At 34.7% G+C, this 20,707-nt stretch overlaps 1 protein-coding gene across 1 annotated transcript in view; it reads right to left on the minus strand.

Moving 5' to 3' along the window:
• Shoc1 (shortage in chiasmata 1) overlaps positions 1 to 20,707 on the minus strand; it is an 83,801-nt gene that overhangs the window by 6,263 nt on the left and 56,831 nt on the right. Inside the window, exons 17-24 of the mRNA XM_010639338.1 lie at positions 19,371 to 19,549; positions 18,296 to 18,368; positions 14,240 to 14,309; positions 12,636 to 12,814; positions 11,613 to 11,730; positions 11,059 to 11,170; positions 9,569 to 9,690; positions 1,922 to 2,015 (exon numbers count right to left, since the gene is read on the minus strand). Of these exons, the coding sequence (XP_010637640.1) occupies positions 1,922 to 2,015; positions 9,569 to 9,690; positions 11,059 to 11,170; positions 11,613 to 11,730; positions 12,636 to 12,814; positions 14,240 to 14,309; positions 18,296 to 18,368; positions 19,371 to 19,549 (947 nt within the window). The remainder of the gene's footprint in view (positions 1 to 1,921; positions 2,016 to 9,568; positions 9,691 to 11,058; positions 11,171 to 11,612; positions 11,731 to 12,635; positions 12,815 to 14,239; positions 14,310 to 18,295; positions 18,369 to 19,370; positions 19,550 to 20,707) is intronic.

A 20,707-nucleotide genomic window follows, 5' to 3' on the forward strand; every position in this document is an offset into this window, starting at 1 on the left:
TGCAAGGCAGGTTGCAGAACCACTGAGCGAAATCCCTGACCTACCTGATAATAATTTCTAAAGCATATTTACTGTTTACCATGTGTTAGGAACAGGCTAATTAAGTGGCAAAACCTAGCTTGAATGAATAAATGAGACAAATTTGCACCTGCCATTTACTACCCAAATAACTTTTCTAGCAACTTTATTCTATGTTTATTCTATGTTTAGTATGCATCCTGGAGCCAAAATTATCTGGAATCTCGTTTTAAGTAAACCATCTGCTGATATTAACAGACTGTGCCGTGATGTAAGTCTATTTAGAAGGTGTTTGTTACATATTTTTGTTTTATGCAAAGCACTGTGCTAGCTGCAACAATTTTTACAAATAAAAAGGATCTCATTCTTACCTTTCATGCTCCCATACCTTCAGAAGCTTACAGTATAAGGAGTGAAACCTTTTCTTTTTCTTTTTTTTGGGGGCATTACTCGGGATCAAACTCAGGGGCATGGTGCCACTGAGCTAAATCTCCAGCCTAAGGAGTAAAACTTTTGCAGCTGTGTTCCAGAAATGTAATTGGTGTCAACAGGTGATGGACTGGGGTAACTGTACAAAAAGGGGGGTTACTTAGCAAGGTAAAAGTCTAAGTGGGAGGTGAGGAAGGCCTGCATTTAGAGACATGGTAAGAATAAAAGGAAAGGTATATTCTAGAGACATGGCAGAGTTAAAAAGAGGACTCAACTACTGATTAAATTGGAATAGTGATACCACAAACTAAGCTTGGGGAAGAAGGTGTGTCTTGAATATGTAGAGTTTGAGATGTTTGTTGGATATTCATGTGGCAATTTCCAATAAACTACAGACCTTAAAAATATGAGGAAAAATTTAAGAATTGTACTAAAAAAGAGCTATCTCTACACCTTTAGCCCCTTTCTTCCTATTTCACATTGTTAATTATCTCATTAGGATCTTATGTACCATTATAGTTTTTCACACCAGAGAAACTATTTGGTATTTACACGTGTGACTTATTTATTTCACTTAGGAGTATATCCTCAAAATGTATCCATTTTCCTATGAATGAATCTAATTTCTCATTCTTTATGGCTGAGTAGTGGGAAGGGTAGGGGAAAGGGAATAAGGGAAAAGAAAAAAATAATGAGAAAATGAAAAAATGGAAATAAAGTGTTTGTAAATGGGGAGGAGAAGAGGGGGTGAAGGGAGGGCAGGGACAAGGGGAAAAAATGAGAACCAAGACCTGTCATGTAAAGGTACAAGATCCTAATGATGAATGTAACTGTACTGTATACCTAAAATGTACCAATAAACTCAATAAAAAGAAAAAAAAAGCTATCTCTATAGGAATGTTAAAGTTCTTAAAGGAAAGGAAGGGTGTTGCACCTTGAACTTGGATGAATGTATAGATTTCAGAGTAGGACACTGAAAAACAGAACCAAGAAAGAATACTAATTATTAGAGACCAGCGATTTAGCTCAGTGGTTCCAGCACCTGCCTGGCAAATACAGTTCGATCCCTGGTACCAAAAAAAAAAAAAAAAAAAAACCAATTAAAATTATACAGCTGTCAGCATTTAAGCCAGACAGTTCATAATAGACAAGAACATAGATTTCTGTTATATAGCAGATAAGAACAGTATCTTTCATAAGGAACTTTTTTGATCAAGAGATTTTTATTCATAATCTGTTATGTTTAAAATATCAATAGAAATTAGGTGACAAAATGTGATTTGAAATTCACTAAACTAAAGGCTGTTAAAGCAGAAGTTTATGTGGTAAGAACATTTACTAATTTGAAGCTGTTATTTGGTTTGAAGCAGTTTGTAACTTGTCCATTTAATCTTTCTTCTCTCTGGGCACTTGAGTTTGTGTGCACTTTTGGTTTATGAAAAGTACATAAGAACAAACATAAAGACAATGATACCTTTACATCCAGTTCTTCAGATTTAAGCCCAGAGGAGCCCAAAGCTGCATAAATCAGTGCTAGGTGATGAAGTGTTTTTTCTGTAAGATGGTACCTAGAAAGAATCATATTACTATAATTCTATATTTGACATCTAACTGTACTGATTAAAAATTTGTTTTCTGTATTTCATCATGTTAGTAGAGTAACCTGGCAAAGACAGCACTAGTGTGGCAAGTCATGTTGGTTTTTGTCTATTCGGAATTCTTTTGAGAGAAACATTTCCACCATTAACAAATACTGTTGGCCGGGGATTTAGCTCAATGGTGCTGCCACCTGCCTTGCAAGCTCAAGGACTGGAGTTCGATCCCTGGTACCAAAAGAAACCAAGTGAAACAAAACAAAACAAAAAAACAACAAATATTGTTAAGTCTAGGGGATGCTGAGGATGTGTGTGTGTGTGTAGGAAGGTGTGGGTTGAGGGGAAGAATTTAACCCAACTTCTTATTGGCCTCAGGATGATTACATGAACAAAGTCTAACCAAGTAGAATGCTCCATCCTCTTGGTCAAAGTAACAGATATAAACACCTGATTAGAACCAGGATATTTAGAATCTTCCCTGGGTCTTTTTCCTGAACTGTTATGTTAGTTAAAGAGCCCCTTTCTTTCTTTTGTGGTTATTAAACAGGTCAGATGTGAATATTGAGGGGGTATTTCTGCTGCCCTTGTCCTGTGTCGTATCTTTTATGTATCTTAAGCAATATGAGAAAATTATTGGCTCATTATTACTATGAGGTTCAAGGGAATGTATTTTTGGATTCAGGGACTCAAACAATGTCATCAAGATAATGTTATCTTTATTTCTTGGCTCTTCCTTCCTCTGTGTTGGCTTCTTTCTCAAGCAAGCTGTTTCTATAAAAGTAATAGTTTGATGAGTGACTCGCTCTGCCTAAACTGTTTGTACAAATAATGTGGTTTCTGTTGCCATATCTCCTTCCTTTCTTAGAGTATAGAACTTTGACATGTGCTAGGCAGAGGGTTGTGTACATAACCAGTCCTTAATAAAAACCCTGGGCATTGTGTCTCTAATGAGCCTCTACATGAGAAAAAAAGTTGGTAAGTCTATGGCTTGTGTCTAGATGTCCCCCCAATGCCTCATGCAGTCATAGGTGGGGCTTTTCAGAGGTAGCTAGATCTAGGGTGTGTGATGCCAGGATTAAGGGTGTGTGATTACTAAATTAGTCCACTGATTGGTTTGGCATAGTTCTGATTGGTTGTGGATAAGGAGAAGGCCTACCCTGGGCTATTCAAGGGGCAGGTAGCCTGGAAAAGATAAAAGGGAGAGGCAGGCTGCTGCTGCGGCTTTCCTCGATGCTTTGCTGCTCTTCTACCTTTCTGTTTTCTGCCCACCATGAACTGTTTCTTTTCTACAATGCCTCTCTGCCATACCACTCAGCCTTGGAGCCAGCCAACTATGACTTGAAACCTCTACAAACTGTCAGCCAAAACCTTTCCTGCCAAGCACGGTAGCGCATGCCTATAATCCTGGCAGTCTGGAGGCTGAGGCAGAAGGCGTGCTATGAGTTCAAGGCCAGCCTGGACTACACAGTGAGTTCAAGGACAGTCTGGACTATAGTGATTACACAGAAAACCAAAAAGCAGAAAGAACAAAAAAAAAAAAAAAAAAAAAAAAAAAAAAAAAAAAAAAAAAAAAGAAAAGAAAAAAGAAAGAGGAAAAAGAGAAAGAAAAAATAAATGAACCTTTCCTTCTTTAATTTTGGGTGTCAGGTTTTTTGTCTCAGCATAATGAAAAGTAACAAGACAGTAAGTACGGTTATGACTTTAAGTATATCATATGTGAACTAGGAGAAAACTCTTGGAAGCTTCCTCCTAGTTTCCTCTGAACACTGTCCCTGACCTTCTTTTGTTAATTTTGCATTATAAGTCCTTGCAACCTTGCATTATAATAAATAACTATGTGATGAGTCTTTCTAGAGAATAATCAAACTTCAGAATGAAATTAAGAACCCCTGATGTTCACCTTCAAACACGAACTAAGACAATCAAATAATTTTTTAAACCTTCAATTTCCTTTATTTGGTCATTTAAGATATTTCCTAAATGTTCCAATCATCTAAAATATGGAACTGAGATTATTACAATTTTGAAAATAATTACATTTTATAATATTACATTATTGTGACTAAATTACAGCTCTTTACATCCTGAATATGAGGCTACCTCAAAATATTGTATATCTTTTTCATGAAAATCTAGGTTAAAGTTTGAATTTTCTTTATTCTTCCCTCTATTTCAGTTGCACCACTAGGACTATAGGTAGATAGTAATCTCAAAATAACTTCAGAGACTTTCAAACCAGTTGTTTAACTAGACCTCTTCCAAGTTCTGGATGAAGTTTAAAATGCTTTACAAATAAGAGTCAACCAAGGGTTGGGGATTCAGCTCAGTGGTTCTGCCACCTGCTTTGCAAACACAGGGTCTCGAGTTTGATCCTGGTGCCAAAAAAAAAAAAAAAAAAAAAAAAAAGAGTCAACCTTAAAATACTTTTTTGTTGTTGTCACTTTCTCTTTTCTTTTTTTAAAAATTGAGTTTATTGGTCTTTTTAAATATACAGAACAGTTACATTCATCATTGGGACCTTGTACCTTTATATGACAGGTCTTGGTTCTCAATTTTTCCCCTTACCCTTGCCTTGCCCTCCCTTCATCCCTTCCTCCTTTCCCTATTTACAAATACTTTATTTCCATTTTTTCATGTTCTTGTATTTTTCTTTTCCGTTATTTCCTTTCCCCTAAACCTTCCCACTTTCCTTACACCTTTAGCTCTTTTCTTCCTATTTCACATTATCAGTTATTCAATTTTGGTCTTATTTACACTTTTAGTTTTTCACACTAGAAAAACTATTCAGTATTTACACGTGTGTCTTAATTTATTTCACTTAAGAGTATGTCCTCAATATGCATCCATTTTCCTATGAATGACTCTAGTTTCTCATTCTTTATGGCTGAGTAGTACTCCATTTTATAGAAAAACAACATCTTCTTTATCCAGTCTCCAACTGATGGGCATTTGGGCTGTTTCCAAGTTTTAGCTATTACAAACTGTGCCACGATAAACATGGGTGAGCATATATCACTGTGGTATGATTCTTTTAATTCTTTTGGAAAGATGCCCAGCAGAGGGATAGCTGGGTCAAATGAAACCTCTAATCCTAGTTGTTTGGAGTATCTCCATATTGATTTCCACAGTGGTTGCACCAGTCTGCACTCCCACCGACAATGGAGAAGGGTTCCTTTCCCCCCAAAACCCCGCCAACATTTGTTATTGTTTGATTTCCTGATACAAGCCATTCTTTCTGGGGTGAGGTGGAATCTCAGTGTTGTTTTCATCTGCATCTCTCAAATGACCAGTGATATTGAAGGTTTTTTCATATATTTACTTGCTGCTTTTACTTCTTTGTCTGAGAAATGTCTGTTCATTTCAGATGCACAGTTTGAATCGGGTCTTTATATTTGAGGGGTCTGATTTTTTTGAGTTCTTTACATATTCTAGATAATAGTCCTTTGTCTGAGGAGCAGCTTGTAAAATTTTTTCCCCACATTGTAGATTGTCTCTTAGCTCTGTTGGTGGTTAAAATACTTTATAGAAAGTGCAAGGTCCCAAGTTCAATCCCCAGTACAAAAAAAAATACTTTATAGACCTTATTAATTTTCAAAATGAAGATTTTAGACTTGAATTATTAAAAACTTTTTAATTCTTATAGAAAAAACCCTAGTGTTAAATGGCTTGCTACAAGTTACCTGTTAGTAAATGAAAATCTTACATAGTAGATAGTACAACTGAACCTAGTCAATACCCATGAAGAGCCAACCTCCATGACCTTTGTCCTAAGGCCCACTATCTGGAGGCAGAGATAAGAAATACAAGGACTCCTGAGCCTGCCTTGAAAGATTCCAAAGTCCTAAACCAGGACACACATGTGCCAGATCTGCTAGCATGACCCACAATCACCTGTTTTCACTTGTAGCTTGCTAATGTAATGGTTCATGCATTCTGACTGCTTCTCATATTCCAATTATAACAGTGAATTATGGGAAAGGACATGCACAGTAGAAATAGCTGATAGGACAGCACCTTGTCAATCACATTTTAAATTATTTTTTTATTGTTTTAGGTTTTTTGTGGGTTTTTTGTACCAGAATCAGACTCAAGACCTTGAGCTTGCAAGACAAGCATGGTGCCATGAGCTAAATCCCCAGCACAACATTTTAAATTCTTACATGCAATACATTTACTGCTTACACCATTTTCCTTTCCACTGGTGTGAGCCTGCTCATGCTGAGCATACCAGTACCTAATTAAGCTTCATGAAACTTTGCTGCTTTTTTCTTACTATTGTGTGTCATGTCCAACTCTTTTTTCATTGTGCATAAGAACCTAGAAATTCTGCCCAGGATTCCATCACCAACAGCAACAAAAGGAATAACCAAGGTGTTTAGAGTCTTACATTCTAATTTATACTTATCACTGCATGTAATAGTAATGTACAAAGAGTTTGGTAGGGTAATAAACAAAAATGAAGTCAAATGAGAAAATCAGTTAAAAAATCACTCAGGTAAAGTCAAATAAGATACTCATACCTTTCCTAATAACTAAATTAAGGATACATTAAAAACTTCTAACAGTTATGTGGTTATACAGGGATAAAAAATAAGACTAGTTTGTAATTTGGTACGAATAATTCATTTAGTCACTCAAAGAACATTTACAAAGCATGTGTCATATGAAAACGATACATTATGTGCTATAAAATAAGTACTCAAAAAAGGTAACATAAAAAATACCAAGTAGGAGGAAAAAAATAAAGAGCTAAGCAGCTCAAAGGATTGAAAGGTCATATCTGAAAATTTGTGTGCAAGAGAGGGTTTTAAGGAAAGGTTACACAGAAAAAGTAGTATTTGGGGATAGTTCCTGAAAAATAAGCACAATTTCATCAGTATATTCAGTAGGTCAAGTGGGAGTCAGCAAAGCTTTGTAAAAGTAAAATAATAAGAGCCTGGTTTTAGGAATATCAATTGAGTATAGGATACACCAGGTAGAAGAATACTGAGAGGCATATGGAGATGGGAAAACAATTGGAAGTCTGTCATCACAGCCCACATAAAATAATGAGAATCTGGCCGGGTGTGGTGGTGCAAGCCTGTAATCCCAGCACTCGGGAGGCTGAGGCAGGAGGATCACTGTGAGTTCGAGACAAGCCTGGGTTACACAGTGAGTTCCAGGTCAGTCTCAGCTTCATAGTGAGACACTGTCTCAAAAAACAAACAAACAAAGAAAAAATGAGAATCTGAACAAACACATTGGTTGGAAGAAGGGGATAAATGAAAGAGAAAGTCCAGGCATTGAATCTGAAAGATCTGTTTTCCAGTCTTGGTAACTAAGAGAAAAAAAAAAATGCCAAAAAATGAGCTAAAAGCCTCTCTGCTCACTGGTCACTCCAAAATGTGCAGTTGCCTGCCTCATAAACACTCAGGTAGGCCCTTTGTCAGGTGCCAGCAGGGTCTGGGAGAATCTTGCACACAACTGTCTCAACAAACATGGACAGGAACCAACGCAAAAGATAAGGAATGGGGGCCAGGGATGTAGCTCAGTGGTACAGCACCTACCTGGCAAGCATGAAGCCCTAAATTCAATTCCTGGTACTACAAAAAATAAACAAACAACCCCCCCCCAAAAAAAAAACAAACAAAGAAACACAAGGAATGACCCAGGCATGTCTGGGCTAACCTTTACCTGGGATACCTTCCATTGCCTTGTCTCTGGCCAATCAAAAAGTCAGCTGTCTGTAATCAGATGGAAAGTAATACCAGAAGGGTCCTTGGTTCCAGTCTTCACTTTCGGTCCCTTCCCTGGTTAGTCATACGCTGTGCTAGATAGGACAACGTGGAGGAGACACTGCTACTGTTTGGAGTGATCTGTCCTCCAGGGGTTTGTATGTAGCAAGCTGGGTCTCCAGGGTGGCAATGTAAAGAGGCAGTAGGATCTTTAAGAGGTAGGACCCAGTGGGTAGTCCTTAGGTCAATGGGGGCGTGCTTGGAAAGGGTCACAGGAGTTTTCAAGAGAGAGAGGTATTATTAAAAAAAAAAAAAGGCAACAAAGGCCCAGCTCACTGGCCTCTGCTATGGCAAGGGAGCCCTTGTGCCTGCCCAAGCTGCTGCCTGCATGCTGGAGCATCCACCACGGTGTAATGCAGGCGACAGGCCACACCACAGGTAGTGCCATGCAGCGTGGACCTTCAACCTCCAAAACTGTGAGGAAAATAAACTTCTTCCCTTTATAGATTAAAAAAATAACTGAGGGGCAGATATGAGAGCAGATACAGGTTTGGTGGGGACAGAAAACAAAATGAATTCATATTTGAACATGTTGAGTTTGAGAGTCTGGATTATCAAGATGGAAATACGTAATAGAAAATTAGGGGTTCATGTCAGGAGTGACAAAGAGAGACCAAAGACGCAGAAATAAATGTAATTATTACATGCACAGAGACAACGATCAAAGCTACGACAGTGGGTGAGACTTAAAATAAAGCCTAGCAAAGTGGTGCATGCCTGGAATCCCAACTACTGGGAGGTCGAGTCAGGACAAAAGTAAATTCAGGGTAATTTAGTGGAGACCTTGTCTCAACAGAACAAGGCAAAAAAGGGCTGGAAATGTACCAGAGTGGCAGCACATGAGGCCTTGGGTTCAATCCCCAGCACTGGAAAAAAGAATTCAATGGATAGAATAAGAGAAAAAAAAAGAACTCATGACAAATATATTTAGAGGCTACAACAAAGAAAAAGAAAAGGGCCAGGGATTTAGCTCAGTGGTGCCACCGCCTGCCTCACAAGAGCAAGGTCCTGAGTTTGAGCCCCACTACAAAAAAAAAAAAAAAAAAAAAAAAAAAAAAAAAAAAAAAAAAAAGAGAAAAACCAAGAAAATGTAGTTAGGGAGTAGAAGATTGAAGTATCACAGAACTGAAGAGTTTTGAGAAAGGAAGCACTGACAACACTTAAATATTTCACAGTGGTGAAAGATAAAACACTTTTGGAGATGATCATAAGAAAGTCATGAGTGACCTTTGAGGGACAAAAATCAGTATGGAAGTAGAAGAAAAGGAGAAAGTGGAAGTGATGGGTTCATAATGTTTAGAGGCAGGAAAAATAGAAACAATGATAACTTAAGCCACTATCCTGACATGGAATTTTCATCATTTTTAGTTAAGCACATTAATCAAAGAAAGTGTCGTAAGAGCTATACAATAACAAAATCTATATCAACAAAAAGTTGATACATTTAGTGAGATTTTTAGCAGGAAGTTATCTTTTAGCAGACAAGTCCAGAATTACAAAGTTATAAAACACTAAAAGAAGCAATTCACAGTGGGATGGGGGAGGAGAGAATGATTTTCACAGAATATCCAATGGAACATGTATTATCTCCAAAATTCCAATTTGTTTTCCTATGATCATGCCTCTGTCTTGTGAATCCTTAAATTAAAGCAAACTAGATGAGCAAGCAAAAAAATTGCATAGTTATTCAAAGAGTAGGACTGAATAACAAGAAATATTAGCATGATTTAATATGAAAAAATATTTACAAACCCTGAATTTAATGTTTCTTTGGTATATAATATTATCCAACAATAGTTGTACTGGAACGATAATGCCATCAATCTCATAATTATATTATCTGACGTCTTCTCATAATTCAGTTCTTCTAGGTCCTATCAGAAAATAAAGAAAGTAAAATATTCATTAGGTTGAACAGTTGTTTAAAATTGTTATATATATTTCAAGAATCGGTGCTATGTAAATGATAGCTTGAGAACAGGCATAAGCATGGACTCCCTTTTCAAGAAAAAAAATCACACTGGAAGTAGTAGAGAAAAAAACCACTCTAGACATAAAACAATTAATGATAGCTTCGGCATAAAAGGCCCATTGATTTCCCAAAGTCCTAGAAATAAAGAAAATAACCTAAAAAGTCTCTCTGTTTTTGGCAATGTCCTTTATGGACTGGACTGACTGTTCCAAAGGCAACAGAAAATATCTTTAAAACGCTATGAAATAATCTGCATTACATGCTTGTTCAAGGGAGATGAAAAAGAAGCAGTTAATGTATTTCCTAGGAATCCCTACCTAATAGCCTGGAATCCCTTTTTCCTTTCAAACAAGTAATTTCTGATATAGTGAATAATTCATTATTTTTATTTTTATTTATTTATTTATTTTCCCATACTGGGGATCAAACTCAGGACCTTGTGTTTGCCAGGCAGGTGTGATGGCGCTGTACTACATCCCCAGCCCTACAGTGAGTAATTTAGAAAATGTCTTTCTAACATTATATAACTGAATTTAAAAATTTTTGCCAAATAGAAAAATAATTAAGAACTTTAAATATGTTAGACACAGTATCTCTTTATCTAACAGAATTGTATTTTTCCATCATCTAATCTCTTTTTTCACAGTACTGGGGACTGAACTCAGGGCCTTTGCACTGAACTACATCCCTAGTGCCTTTATAAATTAAAAAAAATTTTTGAGACAGGATCTCATTAAGTTATTAAGTTGATCAGGCTGCGCTTGGACTTGTAATTCTCTTGCTTCAGCTTCCCAGGGTATTGGGATTGCAGGTGTGTGCTACTATGCCAAGCACACAATTCTTATTTTATAAGCTTTGTTCATCAGAGCAGACTGAACCTTTCCATATTTGCTAATAATTTATACTCTGTGCTATCAAACCTGGTTTCTCCTTCCCACTCTTGACATATTAAATTAATATCTTTGCAACTGGTACTCTAATCAAGCATAAGGAACATTCAGCTAAGACTTTTATACTATAATTGTGCTGTGAATGTGCTTAAAATAGGTCAATATATAAGATTCTGTATTTACTTTGCCTCCTTGAAGTGTATTAAAGATTATACAGTTTCAAAGAACTTTGGTAATAGTCATTTTCCAGTGATAATTTTAGTATTTGCAAAATTTAGAAGAAATCACAAATAGGTTATAAACTCTCTATTGAAAAGAACAAGCTGCACAGTTATATGTATTTTAATGTATTTGAGTTTATTTTTTCTATATATTTTTACCTGCAAAATTATAGTAGTGTGTTCATCAATTGTCAGCACTACATAGTGCTCCGTACTTCCAAAGAGTTTGAGTGTTGGACTGCAGCATCTCTCCACCAGTGTGATATCGTATCTGTAAAGTGCAGTAAATTATGACCTCAGAACTGAAGATCTGAAAATTGCAGTTCATTTAGAACTCCATAATATTGTTTCCAGTATTGTTTAAAGTTTCCTAAACAGGAATGCTCATTCTTACTGTTTTCAATGACTCTAAGACAGGAATATACAATTCACATAAAAATAACATTTTTTTATTTTCTGGTAACAAAAAATGTAAATGAAATATAAGTGTAAAGAATAAATTTCATTTTTGTCTATAAAATTGGTAAATATTATCCTAAAGATAATATTCAATAAGTAGCTTGGGGATAGAAATATAAATTGACATAAAATCTCTGGAAAAATATGACATAAATGCAGAGAGATAACAGTGTTACATATAGAGCACAGTATTTAGCCTATCAGAATATATATACACACACAGATTTGCTAAAGTTACAAAATCAGTAACTTACTTAGATTCTAGCAGCTGAAGTATTTGTGGAGTATTAAGAAGCCCTTCAGATGCAAAAAACACATATGGAATCTGAATTTCCAAAAGAAAACCACCAAATTTATCCAGCAAGGTGGTTCCTAAATAAAGAGAACATTGACAAATATTTATCTTTTTTTTTCATACCTTCTTCATTCTTTTTTACTAAACATGAGATTAATAGGTATATGTTCAAAGAGTTGTAAAAAATAATATTCATTGTAAAAAATAAGAAATCAGAATAAAAGAAGGACTGAACAAGAAAAAAATTGCTAGATACGATGGTGCACACCTGTAAACCTGGCTACATGGAAGGCTGAGGTAGGAGGATTATGAGTTTGAGGCCAGCTTGGGTGATTAGCAAGATCTTATCTCAAAATAGAATAAAAAGGGCTGGAGATATAGCTCAGTGGTAGAGCACTTGCCTAGCATATGTGAGAATATAGACTCAATCCCCAGTACCTCAAAACAAACAAACAAAGAAACTATGTTATTCTCCTACCTAGAAATAAAGTATTTAACTACTACTAAAAGCTTACTACTTATTAACACTACTATATACTACAATATACTTACTATAAAATTTTCTATACATTTACCTTCCTATATTCACATATTCTTAAAAATAAATTTAAAAAAAAGGGAAAAATAAGATCACTCTCCACCTAAAATTCTGAAGCCTTCTTTATTTACTTAAGTATGTATTGGACATTTGCTATGTAAATATAACTGATTTATATCAAAATTTTAAATTATATACAACAACTCACAGGAAAAACATTTTACAGACCAACAGGAAAAGAATAAATAGCCAGGTAATTTATAAAAGAATGTCTATTCAAAATCAATTTATATATAAAAAGACATGGATAATCGAAGACAAGGAAATTAATACAACTATAAAATATTTTCCGCCACAGCCTACTTTCTTTCCATAGATCATAAATAAAAAGCAGAAAATGTTCATTCTAATGGAGAAAAAAGGGACTTTGCTTTATGTCCTTACTTTTTAAAACTGTGTCTGGAAGAATCACTTTGAGGGCAACGTAAGGAATATTCATCTTTTCGCAGTGCATAGTCCAACAAGAGTGTTCCACGTAATTGTACTCCACCACAAATGAGAAATTATTCCAGGGAAAATCTGCTCCAATATTTTGATTATGTACAATTACACAGGAACTTGTACTAAAGACAAACAAAAGCCAGCAAAATGGAATTATACTTGTGTCATTATTTAATTGGAATACTAATAGATCACTACTATTGTGGCTATTCTCTATCCATACTCAACTTGGAAAGGCACTAGTGCATTTTTCTGTTGATATCTTTACCAGTTGTAGTAATTCTTTTTATCATACCTTTAAAATATCAAGATATACAAAACTGTAGATTATATCATACCTCAAATATGCTTCTGATTTCATTACTTAAGTATTATAAGTAACAGAAATCATCATGAGAAATCAATCTCATCGTACAGCCTCTCTTTTCTTCCCCCAGAACTGGGTATCAAACTCAGGACCTTGTACTTGCAAGACAGGCATGGTATCACTGAGCTAAATCTCCAGCCCCTTCAATCTCATCTTATAAAAAGGATATTTCTGACAGCTCTGAAATAGGATTTTTATTCCTCAGTGGGCTTCATAAGTAATTTAACAAACATGAAAAAGACGGATGCTTATATGTTTAATTTTCCCATCTTCAAGTTTCACATAATATAGCACTTAGTATAATAAAAATTCTGTCGCCACCTTCTATTCAGTACAATCTAGAAGTTAAAAAGCATTTCTGTCCAGTTTTTATGGATTTCCATTTAATCTATATCTCTTTTAATTATTTGGATCTCAATATTAGAAATAAACAACTTCTATGTAAAATAAGGCAAAAGAAAGAGATTTGAAAAGCCAGCATTAGATTTATTATTAGCAGGCCCTTAAGCAAACAATTTCGGGGACTGGTGATGTATCTCAGTGGTAGAGCATTTGCCTAGCACATCAGAGGCCCCGTTCAATCCCTTGCATTAAAAATAATAATAATAAATTAGGAAGGAGAACCCAAAAGAAAGAAAGGAAACTTAAAAAGTTAATACTAGGGCTGGGAATGCAAGCAGAAGGACCTGAGTTTGATCCCCGTTACCAAAAAAAATTCAATGCTAATCAGGAAACTAGTAAAAAGAAAGGTGTATCTAAACAAGTACTTCTTTACCAACTATAACAATGATATAATTTGAGGATATTCAAATAAAATAAATTTCTGAAAATCAGCTATATATAAAACACAGGGCAATGATCTGAGTTAAAGTGTTCTATTTAAGATATTTTTCAAGAAGAAGATTACTTTCAGATTTTATTAAGCTTTTAATGTTAATTTCTAGGATAAAATTTGCCTTTCTTTTATTCCTTTTTTTTTTGAGACAGGGTCTCACTATATAGTTGAGACTGACCTGGAACTCACTATGTAGCCCAGGTTGGTCTCGAGCTCACAGCGATCCTCCTGCCTCAGCCTCCCAAGTGTTGGGATTACAGGCGTGCACTACCAAGCCCGGCTGAATTTGCCTTTCTCATGGAACTAATGCGTTTGTCCCCCATAGATAAATAAAATACACTTTACCCATTTAAAACACCTTGAGATTCCAGAAGATCTTTTTTTTTACTTGAATAAAAGACAGTCAATTTTAAACCTATTGGAAAAAAGAATTTTTTTTCAATAAGTGTTTTTCAGTTTTGTTCATTAATATTTTTTGTATCATCTATTTCACTCCATCAAAAACAAACTAAAGAAAATTGTTTAAAATATAATTTGCTGGATTCATTTTTTAAGTCTAGCATATTAGAAAGTCTAAACCATAGGCCAAAAAAAAAAAAAATCTAAATTTCCCATGTGAAATAATAAAATGAATAAAAGTTAATTTTAAAGTAACCAAATTAAACATTCATCAACTGTGTAGTTGATCTTATTTTCATCTTTTATATTTTTCTCTAACCAAAAATTTAACAAAATAGCAAGAGACTGTTTTGAAAGCAATGTGGTATAAATGCTTACCCCATCCTCCTTTCTGCTGGCTATGTAAGATGCCGAAGGCTTACTGGGCATCATTGTTTTCTTAAGTCATTTCTGCTTCTTATTTTAGTAATGTTTAAACAAATATGAATTACAACAATTTCTATACTCACATTCAGCTTAACTTTGATAGACATAACTGAATTCAAGGATAACTAAATAAAGTCCAAATTAATTCTGTACCCTATTAGTAAACTTTTTCAGTCATAAAGTTCACAAAGCTGCTATATATTAATGACAGAGTAATGATTAATAAGTATATTTAACTTTACTTGACATGATGATAGATTTGGTACTTGACAGGACAAGAGATTGGTAGCAGTAGGAATGAATATTATTTCCCTTTTAGACTTCATAAAGTGATTCATATTATTTAAAACAATCTGCTAGGATCCTAAAACAGATTACTCAGTGAGTAGATAAATTGATCTTAAAAATATATAAAAAAATGAAGCCACATTTTTCTAACACTAGACAGAAAAAAAGCCCTAGCTCCTAGAAACTGAAGGTATTTGCTATTCTAAAAGAGTAAAAACATTTTCTAGTTTATAGATTAAAGATTTCAAGATTTTTGTGTCAGCAGACATTGTTGAAATTAATATAGCAAGAATGATGAAATATTTCCAAATGCCAAAAACGGGGGAGTTTTTAGCATGAAGCCTAGTTAAGAAGAGACACAGAGTAATAATCTGCAAATATTCCAGACAACTGTGCCATTTTCGGCTCCCCAATTGTTAACTATTGCTCTAATGTTCTGGTACGAAGAATTTTATGAATATGGTAAACAAGAACTCATCTTTCTAGGGTTGGAAAACTAAATGAAAGAGTGAATAATACCCAAGTTTTAAATTTGGAACCTGGACATAATGATTCATTAAGAAATAGGTCTTTATAAAGCTCTTCCCAAAGAACTTTCCATTCTCACATTATTGTAATTTAAAATGTAAGCTATATGAGTTGAACTGATGAGCAGATATTTGTTGCTATATTTGTATATGAATTTAATAATTTCCGCTAGTGTCAGTATACAGAGAGATACTCATTGGCACATTCAATGAACTCTTGAGAAGTGCCTTCTACACTGTATGCATTTCCCTGGTCTTGGGGCCACAAATTTTGTCATAATCCATATACCCTAGAAGCTGGTATTATAGTGAGGTAAGCAGCAAAGAGAATCAGATCAAGCTGGTAAGGGGTGACTTAAAAGTATGCACATAACTGGGGTATGGTGGTGCATGCCTGTAATCCCAGGACCTGTGAGGCTGAGGTAGAAGGATTGCTATGAGTTCAGGCCAGTCTGAACTACACAGTGAGACTGTCTGAAAAAAAACATGTATGCACTTAATGCCCTAAGAGTACAGAGGAAAAACATTTAAATCAAAATTTCCTATACACACCTTTAAACTATTTTTTTCTTGTAGTGCTGGGGATTGAAGCCGGGGCCTAGTATACACTAGGCAAGCCCACTATCCTTGAGCTAAACCTCAGCACCCCTAGATAATATTTAAGGGATGTGTAGAACTTAATTCCCTAAAGAAGAACATTCTCATAGCAGAAACAGGAAGTATAAAAGCATGGAGATATGAAACAGCACAATAAATATTTTGGTAGAGCTAAAGAAATATTTTAGGAAATAAAGATGGCAAAACATATAGTTTATAGTAGAGAAATAGTAACCAAAAAATGACATAGGTTGAGGGTGGCATTTTATTTTTAACAATAGAGGCCTTATTTAATAAGAAAAAGAGCCTTTAGAGAATAAAGTTGGACCGGGAAACTGCTGATGGAGTAAAGTACAAAGACCTATGGAAACAGATCATATCCAAAGTACAAGTAAAAGATAGGTCTTCAGTGGGAAGAGGTTCGTGCCTATGTAGAAAAGAGAAAAGAATAAAAGAACAGAAAGATATGAAGGTAAATTTGCATATGGTAGGGAAGGAAACTGAGGAAAATTCTTATCTAATAAATGGAATTAAAAGGCATAAGTCCCCTCTAAAAGTGAGAGGATGGGTGGCATGGTATGGATTGTGGTATAGCCACTATCAAAATGAGAATGTGCACTGAGAATAGTGTATATGGAAAGATTGTTAGGAGGTATTTATAGCTTAGGTAAATTCAGAGTAGATGGGATTGTAGTGGCACCAACCTAAATGGCTGTGTGATTTTTTTTCCCCAATAGTGCTGAGCAGCTCAGGTGTAGAATAGAGAATTTAAATGTATTGATTGATTCAGGATTAAGATTTAAATGGAAAGTACAATAGAAAGCCAAGATAGCATACAGTGGTGGATCAAAATACACGGTGTGGAAAGAAAAGAAAATGAAACAAAAAGGGAAAGATACAGATTATAGAAGGGATAAAAGTAGGTGTAGATAAAAAGTAATGTACTAGAATTTAAAGGTCAGAAATAAGACAGTTTCTTCACAAGTTCCATAATGTAGACAAGGAATGAGTTAAAGATTAATATAATTGTTGTTATGGAGGTCAACAAAACTGTAAAGCCAGGCTGTTTGGATAAATCATTCACATATGAGATATTAAAACATCCACGATAGTACTGGGGATGTAACTTAGTGGTAGAGCCCTTGCCTGGCATGCATGTAATCCTGGGTTTGATCCCCAGAACCACCAAACAAACAAACAAACAACACAGGATAAATGGCAGGATTAGGAGTCTATAGAGAATTCCAAGAGCCAGGTGTACAACTATTTACAGGTAATCGGGAATGATGATATGGTTAGTATATGATGGTAATTTGGAGTGGTAGAAAGCCATATGGCAATATATCTCAGCCCTGAAGAATGGAGGAATCATACTTTGAATATGATTATGGAAAGCAAGAAATGACCACTTAATTCCCAGGAGGTATACATAGAGAAGATGATCAGCTACTCTGTGACAGCACAGGAAAAGTAGTATCATGTGGGTGAAGCTGGGTTTCAGCTAAAGACAAGGAAGAGGTTAGGGACTTAGCTCAGTGGTGCCACTGCCTGCCTCACAAGCACAAGGTCCCAAGTTCAATCCCTGGTACCAAAAAAAAAAAAAAAAAGACAAGGAAGATGAAGAAGAATCTACACCTTAAGCAATAGATTCCACAGCACAAAGCACACTGGAGAAAAGTTGACAGAGGGGCAATAGTGGGTAAAGAGTTAAAATGACACTGAAACCAGAGAGAACTAGGTTAAAGTCCTGATTTCCTCATTTACTGCCTGAACCAGTTTTACCTTTATTTGTACAACTTAGTCAAAACCTATTTATAGTTCTGCTGCCTGCCTTGCAAGTGCAAGGTTCCAAGTTTGATCCTTGGGGAACCACTGAGTTAAATTCCTGGCCCTATTTATAGAATTTTTGTAAGTAGCCAGTATTATTTAGTAAATAGTAGATAATCAATAAAAGATGTAAATTATTAATAACATTATAGTATACTTATATTGAAGACATATCTATATTGATTTAAATATAAATATTGTTTAGAGCCCACTGAGTTGTAAAATCAGTAAATTTTATGGTATGCTAATTATAGTACTTGAATTTTAAAAGCTGGTAAGATCAATTTTTTACATGTTCAAGCCTATATCAAATGAAGCACAATTTAGAAGTCCCTACCTTCTATTTTGTTAAGAGTTTTAATGAGTAAATGTCTTTCGCCATCTGAGTCCATTCTTATTATAACCAGCACCTAGTCAAAAATAAGAATTTTATATATATCTCTCAATGATTATTGTTTATCACAGTTTTTTTACAGTGGCAAAATAACAACTTCACTGGTCACAGGAAATTAATGACAATGAGATTACAAATAAGCATTTGTTTTGCAAAAGATGCCAATGCTTAAACACAAATAAATTGTGATAACATGAAATATCAATGAGAAAAATGTTTTGGAGCAGGGTATGCTTAGCAATCCTCAAGAATTCCCACATATGGGATTATGGAAAGCAAGAAATGACCACCTCATTCCCATGAGGCGTACACAGAGAAGACAATCAGCTTCTCTGTGACAGGCAACAGGGGAAGCAGTATCATGGGGGGAACGTTGGGGTGTTGCAAAGCAGTTTCTATTTTAAATTTCTCACTTATTGATTTATTTTAATGGCTTAAGAAAGTTACTCAAGAAAACATAAAGATATAGATGGGACAAAGAAGAGAAAGCCCCTATAAATTTGTATCCAGATTTAGTATAAGACATTTGAAATGTTCTGCTCGATAAGATTTTAAAAAGCATTTTGCTTAAATCATCATTATGCAATTTTTGTATGCGTGATGTTGTGAGCCAATAATTTCCAGTGTAAGTCAAGGCATAAACTAAGTGCTTTTTTATACAATCATGTCAGATGAGACTCTGGCTTAATCTCTAAAAATAAATTATTATAATTCTATTGTTGTATAAATGTTCAAGGGCTTAAATCAGTACCAGATAAAAGTTTTGGCAACTGCAGAACCCACCCATAGGCAATTGTTTATTATAAAACTTAACGTATTTAAAAGTTGAAGACATGTGGACGATACTGCAAACCGTATTTTCTGTCTGATTTTGTTGTTAATTACTGAAGGATAAAACTGTCAAGGGGCCAAATTGTACAAATTATTTCATAATTTCAAAGTTAAATACAAAAATTGAGGTTACATCCAATTCTTATTGAAACTGATTATTTTTATTTGCTTTACTCCAATATTTAACCTTAATTTGCTGTTGACTTTGCATCCAACTTAGTATCTGGTGTTGCAATCCTTGTACTTTATGGTTGGATTCATGCTTTTTTCCCTTAATGAACTGTACAATCTTCAGCTGTCTCCAAATATCATTCAAATAGGAGCCTAAAAAGCTTTCGTAGACATCTTTTGCACTTGACAAATACCCTGTTACAGCAAAATTAAAAAAAAAATTGCATAAGTTTTTTGAGACATTCCATGACAAAAAAGCTGAGAGGAAAGGATTCATAACAGTAACAGTTAAAATTTCATTTATCCTATTCTGATTTTGATTAAAACTTTTTCTGAAGAATTTTAAACTAACACAAAAATTATACATACTTTTGCAGTACCACCTGACATTTTCTGCAATTTTAAAAGTTTAAATATATCTACCTCCTCAATCATTTATTATTTAAAATTGAGTGAAGGTGAAAAAATGTACCACATCTCTTTTTAAACTATGTAACACTAATATACTGGATACACTCGGCCTATTTTCTGAATATATCCTAAACTTCCTTGCCTTCAAACGTATTGAATATATTCCACTCTTCCCAAATTCCAGGATCTATATACATACATGCAAGTCTTTTTTTTTTTTTTTTTTTTTTTTTTTTTGAAACAGCAAATAATGGCATTTTAGTTTATTCCTTTCCTATCTTTATTACTTTATTGCTTTCTCTTCTCAAATTGCTGTGGCTAATACCAAAACTGTATTGAAAAGGAGTGTTGGTAGTGGACATCCTTGTCTTGTTCCTGATTTTAATATGAAGATTTTCAGTTTTTGACCATTTAGTATGACGTTGGTTCTTGTTTTTTCATAGATAGCCCTTATAAAGTTGAGATAAAGACAGTCTATTCCTATTTTCTGCAGGTTTTTATCATGAATAGGTGTTGAATTTTATCATGCTTTTTCTGCATCTATTGAGAGGATCATATGGTTTTTGTCCTTGACTTTGTTAACATAATGTCTTACATTTATTGACTTTCGTATGTTGAACCACCCTTGCATCTCTGGAATAAATTAAAGCAATAAAGATAGGAAAGGAAGAAGTTAAACTATCATTATTTGCTGATGAAATGATACTCTACATTGAAGATCCAAAAAACTCCACCAAAAAACTTCTAGATTTAATTGACAGATTCAGTAGAGTATCTGGATACAAGGTGAATACCCAAAAATCAATAGCCTTTCTACACACAAATAACAGACACATGGAAAAAGAAATAAGGGAAAAAATTCCTTTTACAATAACATCCAAAAAAATGAAGTATCTAGGAATCAATCTAACAAAAGAAACAAAAGATCTCTACACTGAAAAC

This window comes from Fukomys damarensis, unplaced genomic scaffold (genome assembly GCF_012274545.1).
Source record: "Fukomys damarensis isolate Sample0158 unplaced genomic scaffold, DMR_v1.0_HiC HiC_scaffold_36, whole genome shotgun sequence".
Taxonomy (NCBI): Eukaryota; Metazoa; Chordata; class Mammalia; order Rodentia; family Bathyergidae; genus Fukomys; species Fukomys damarensis.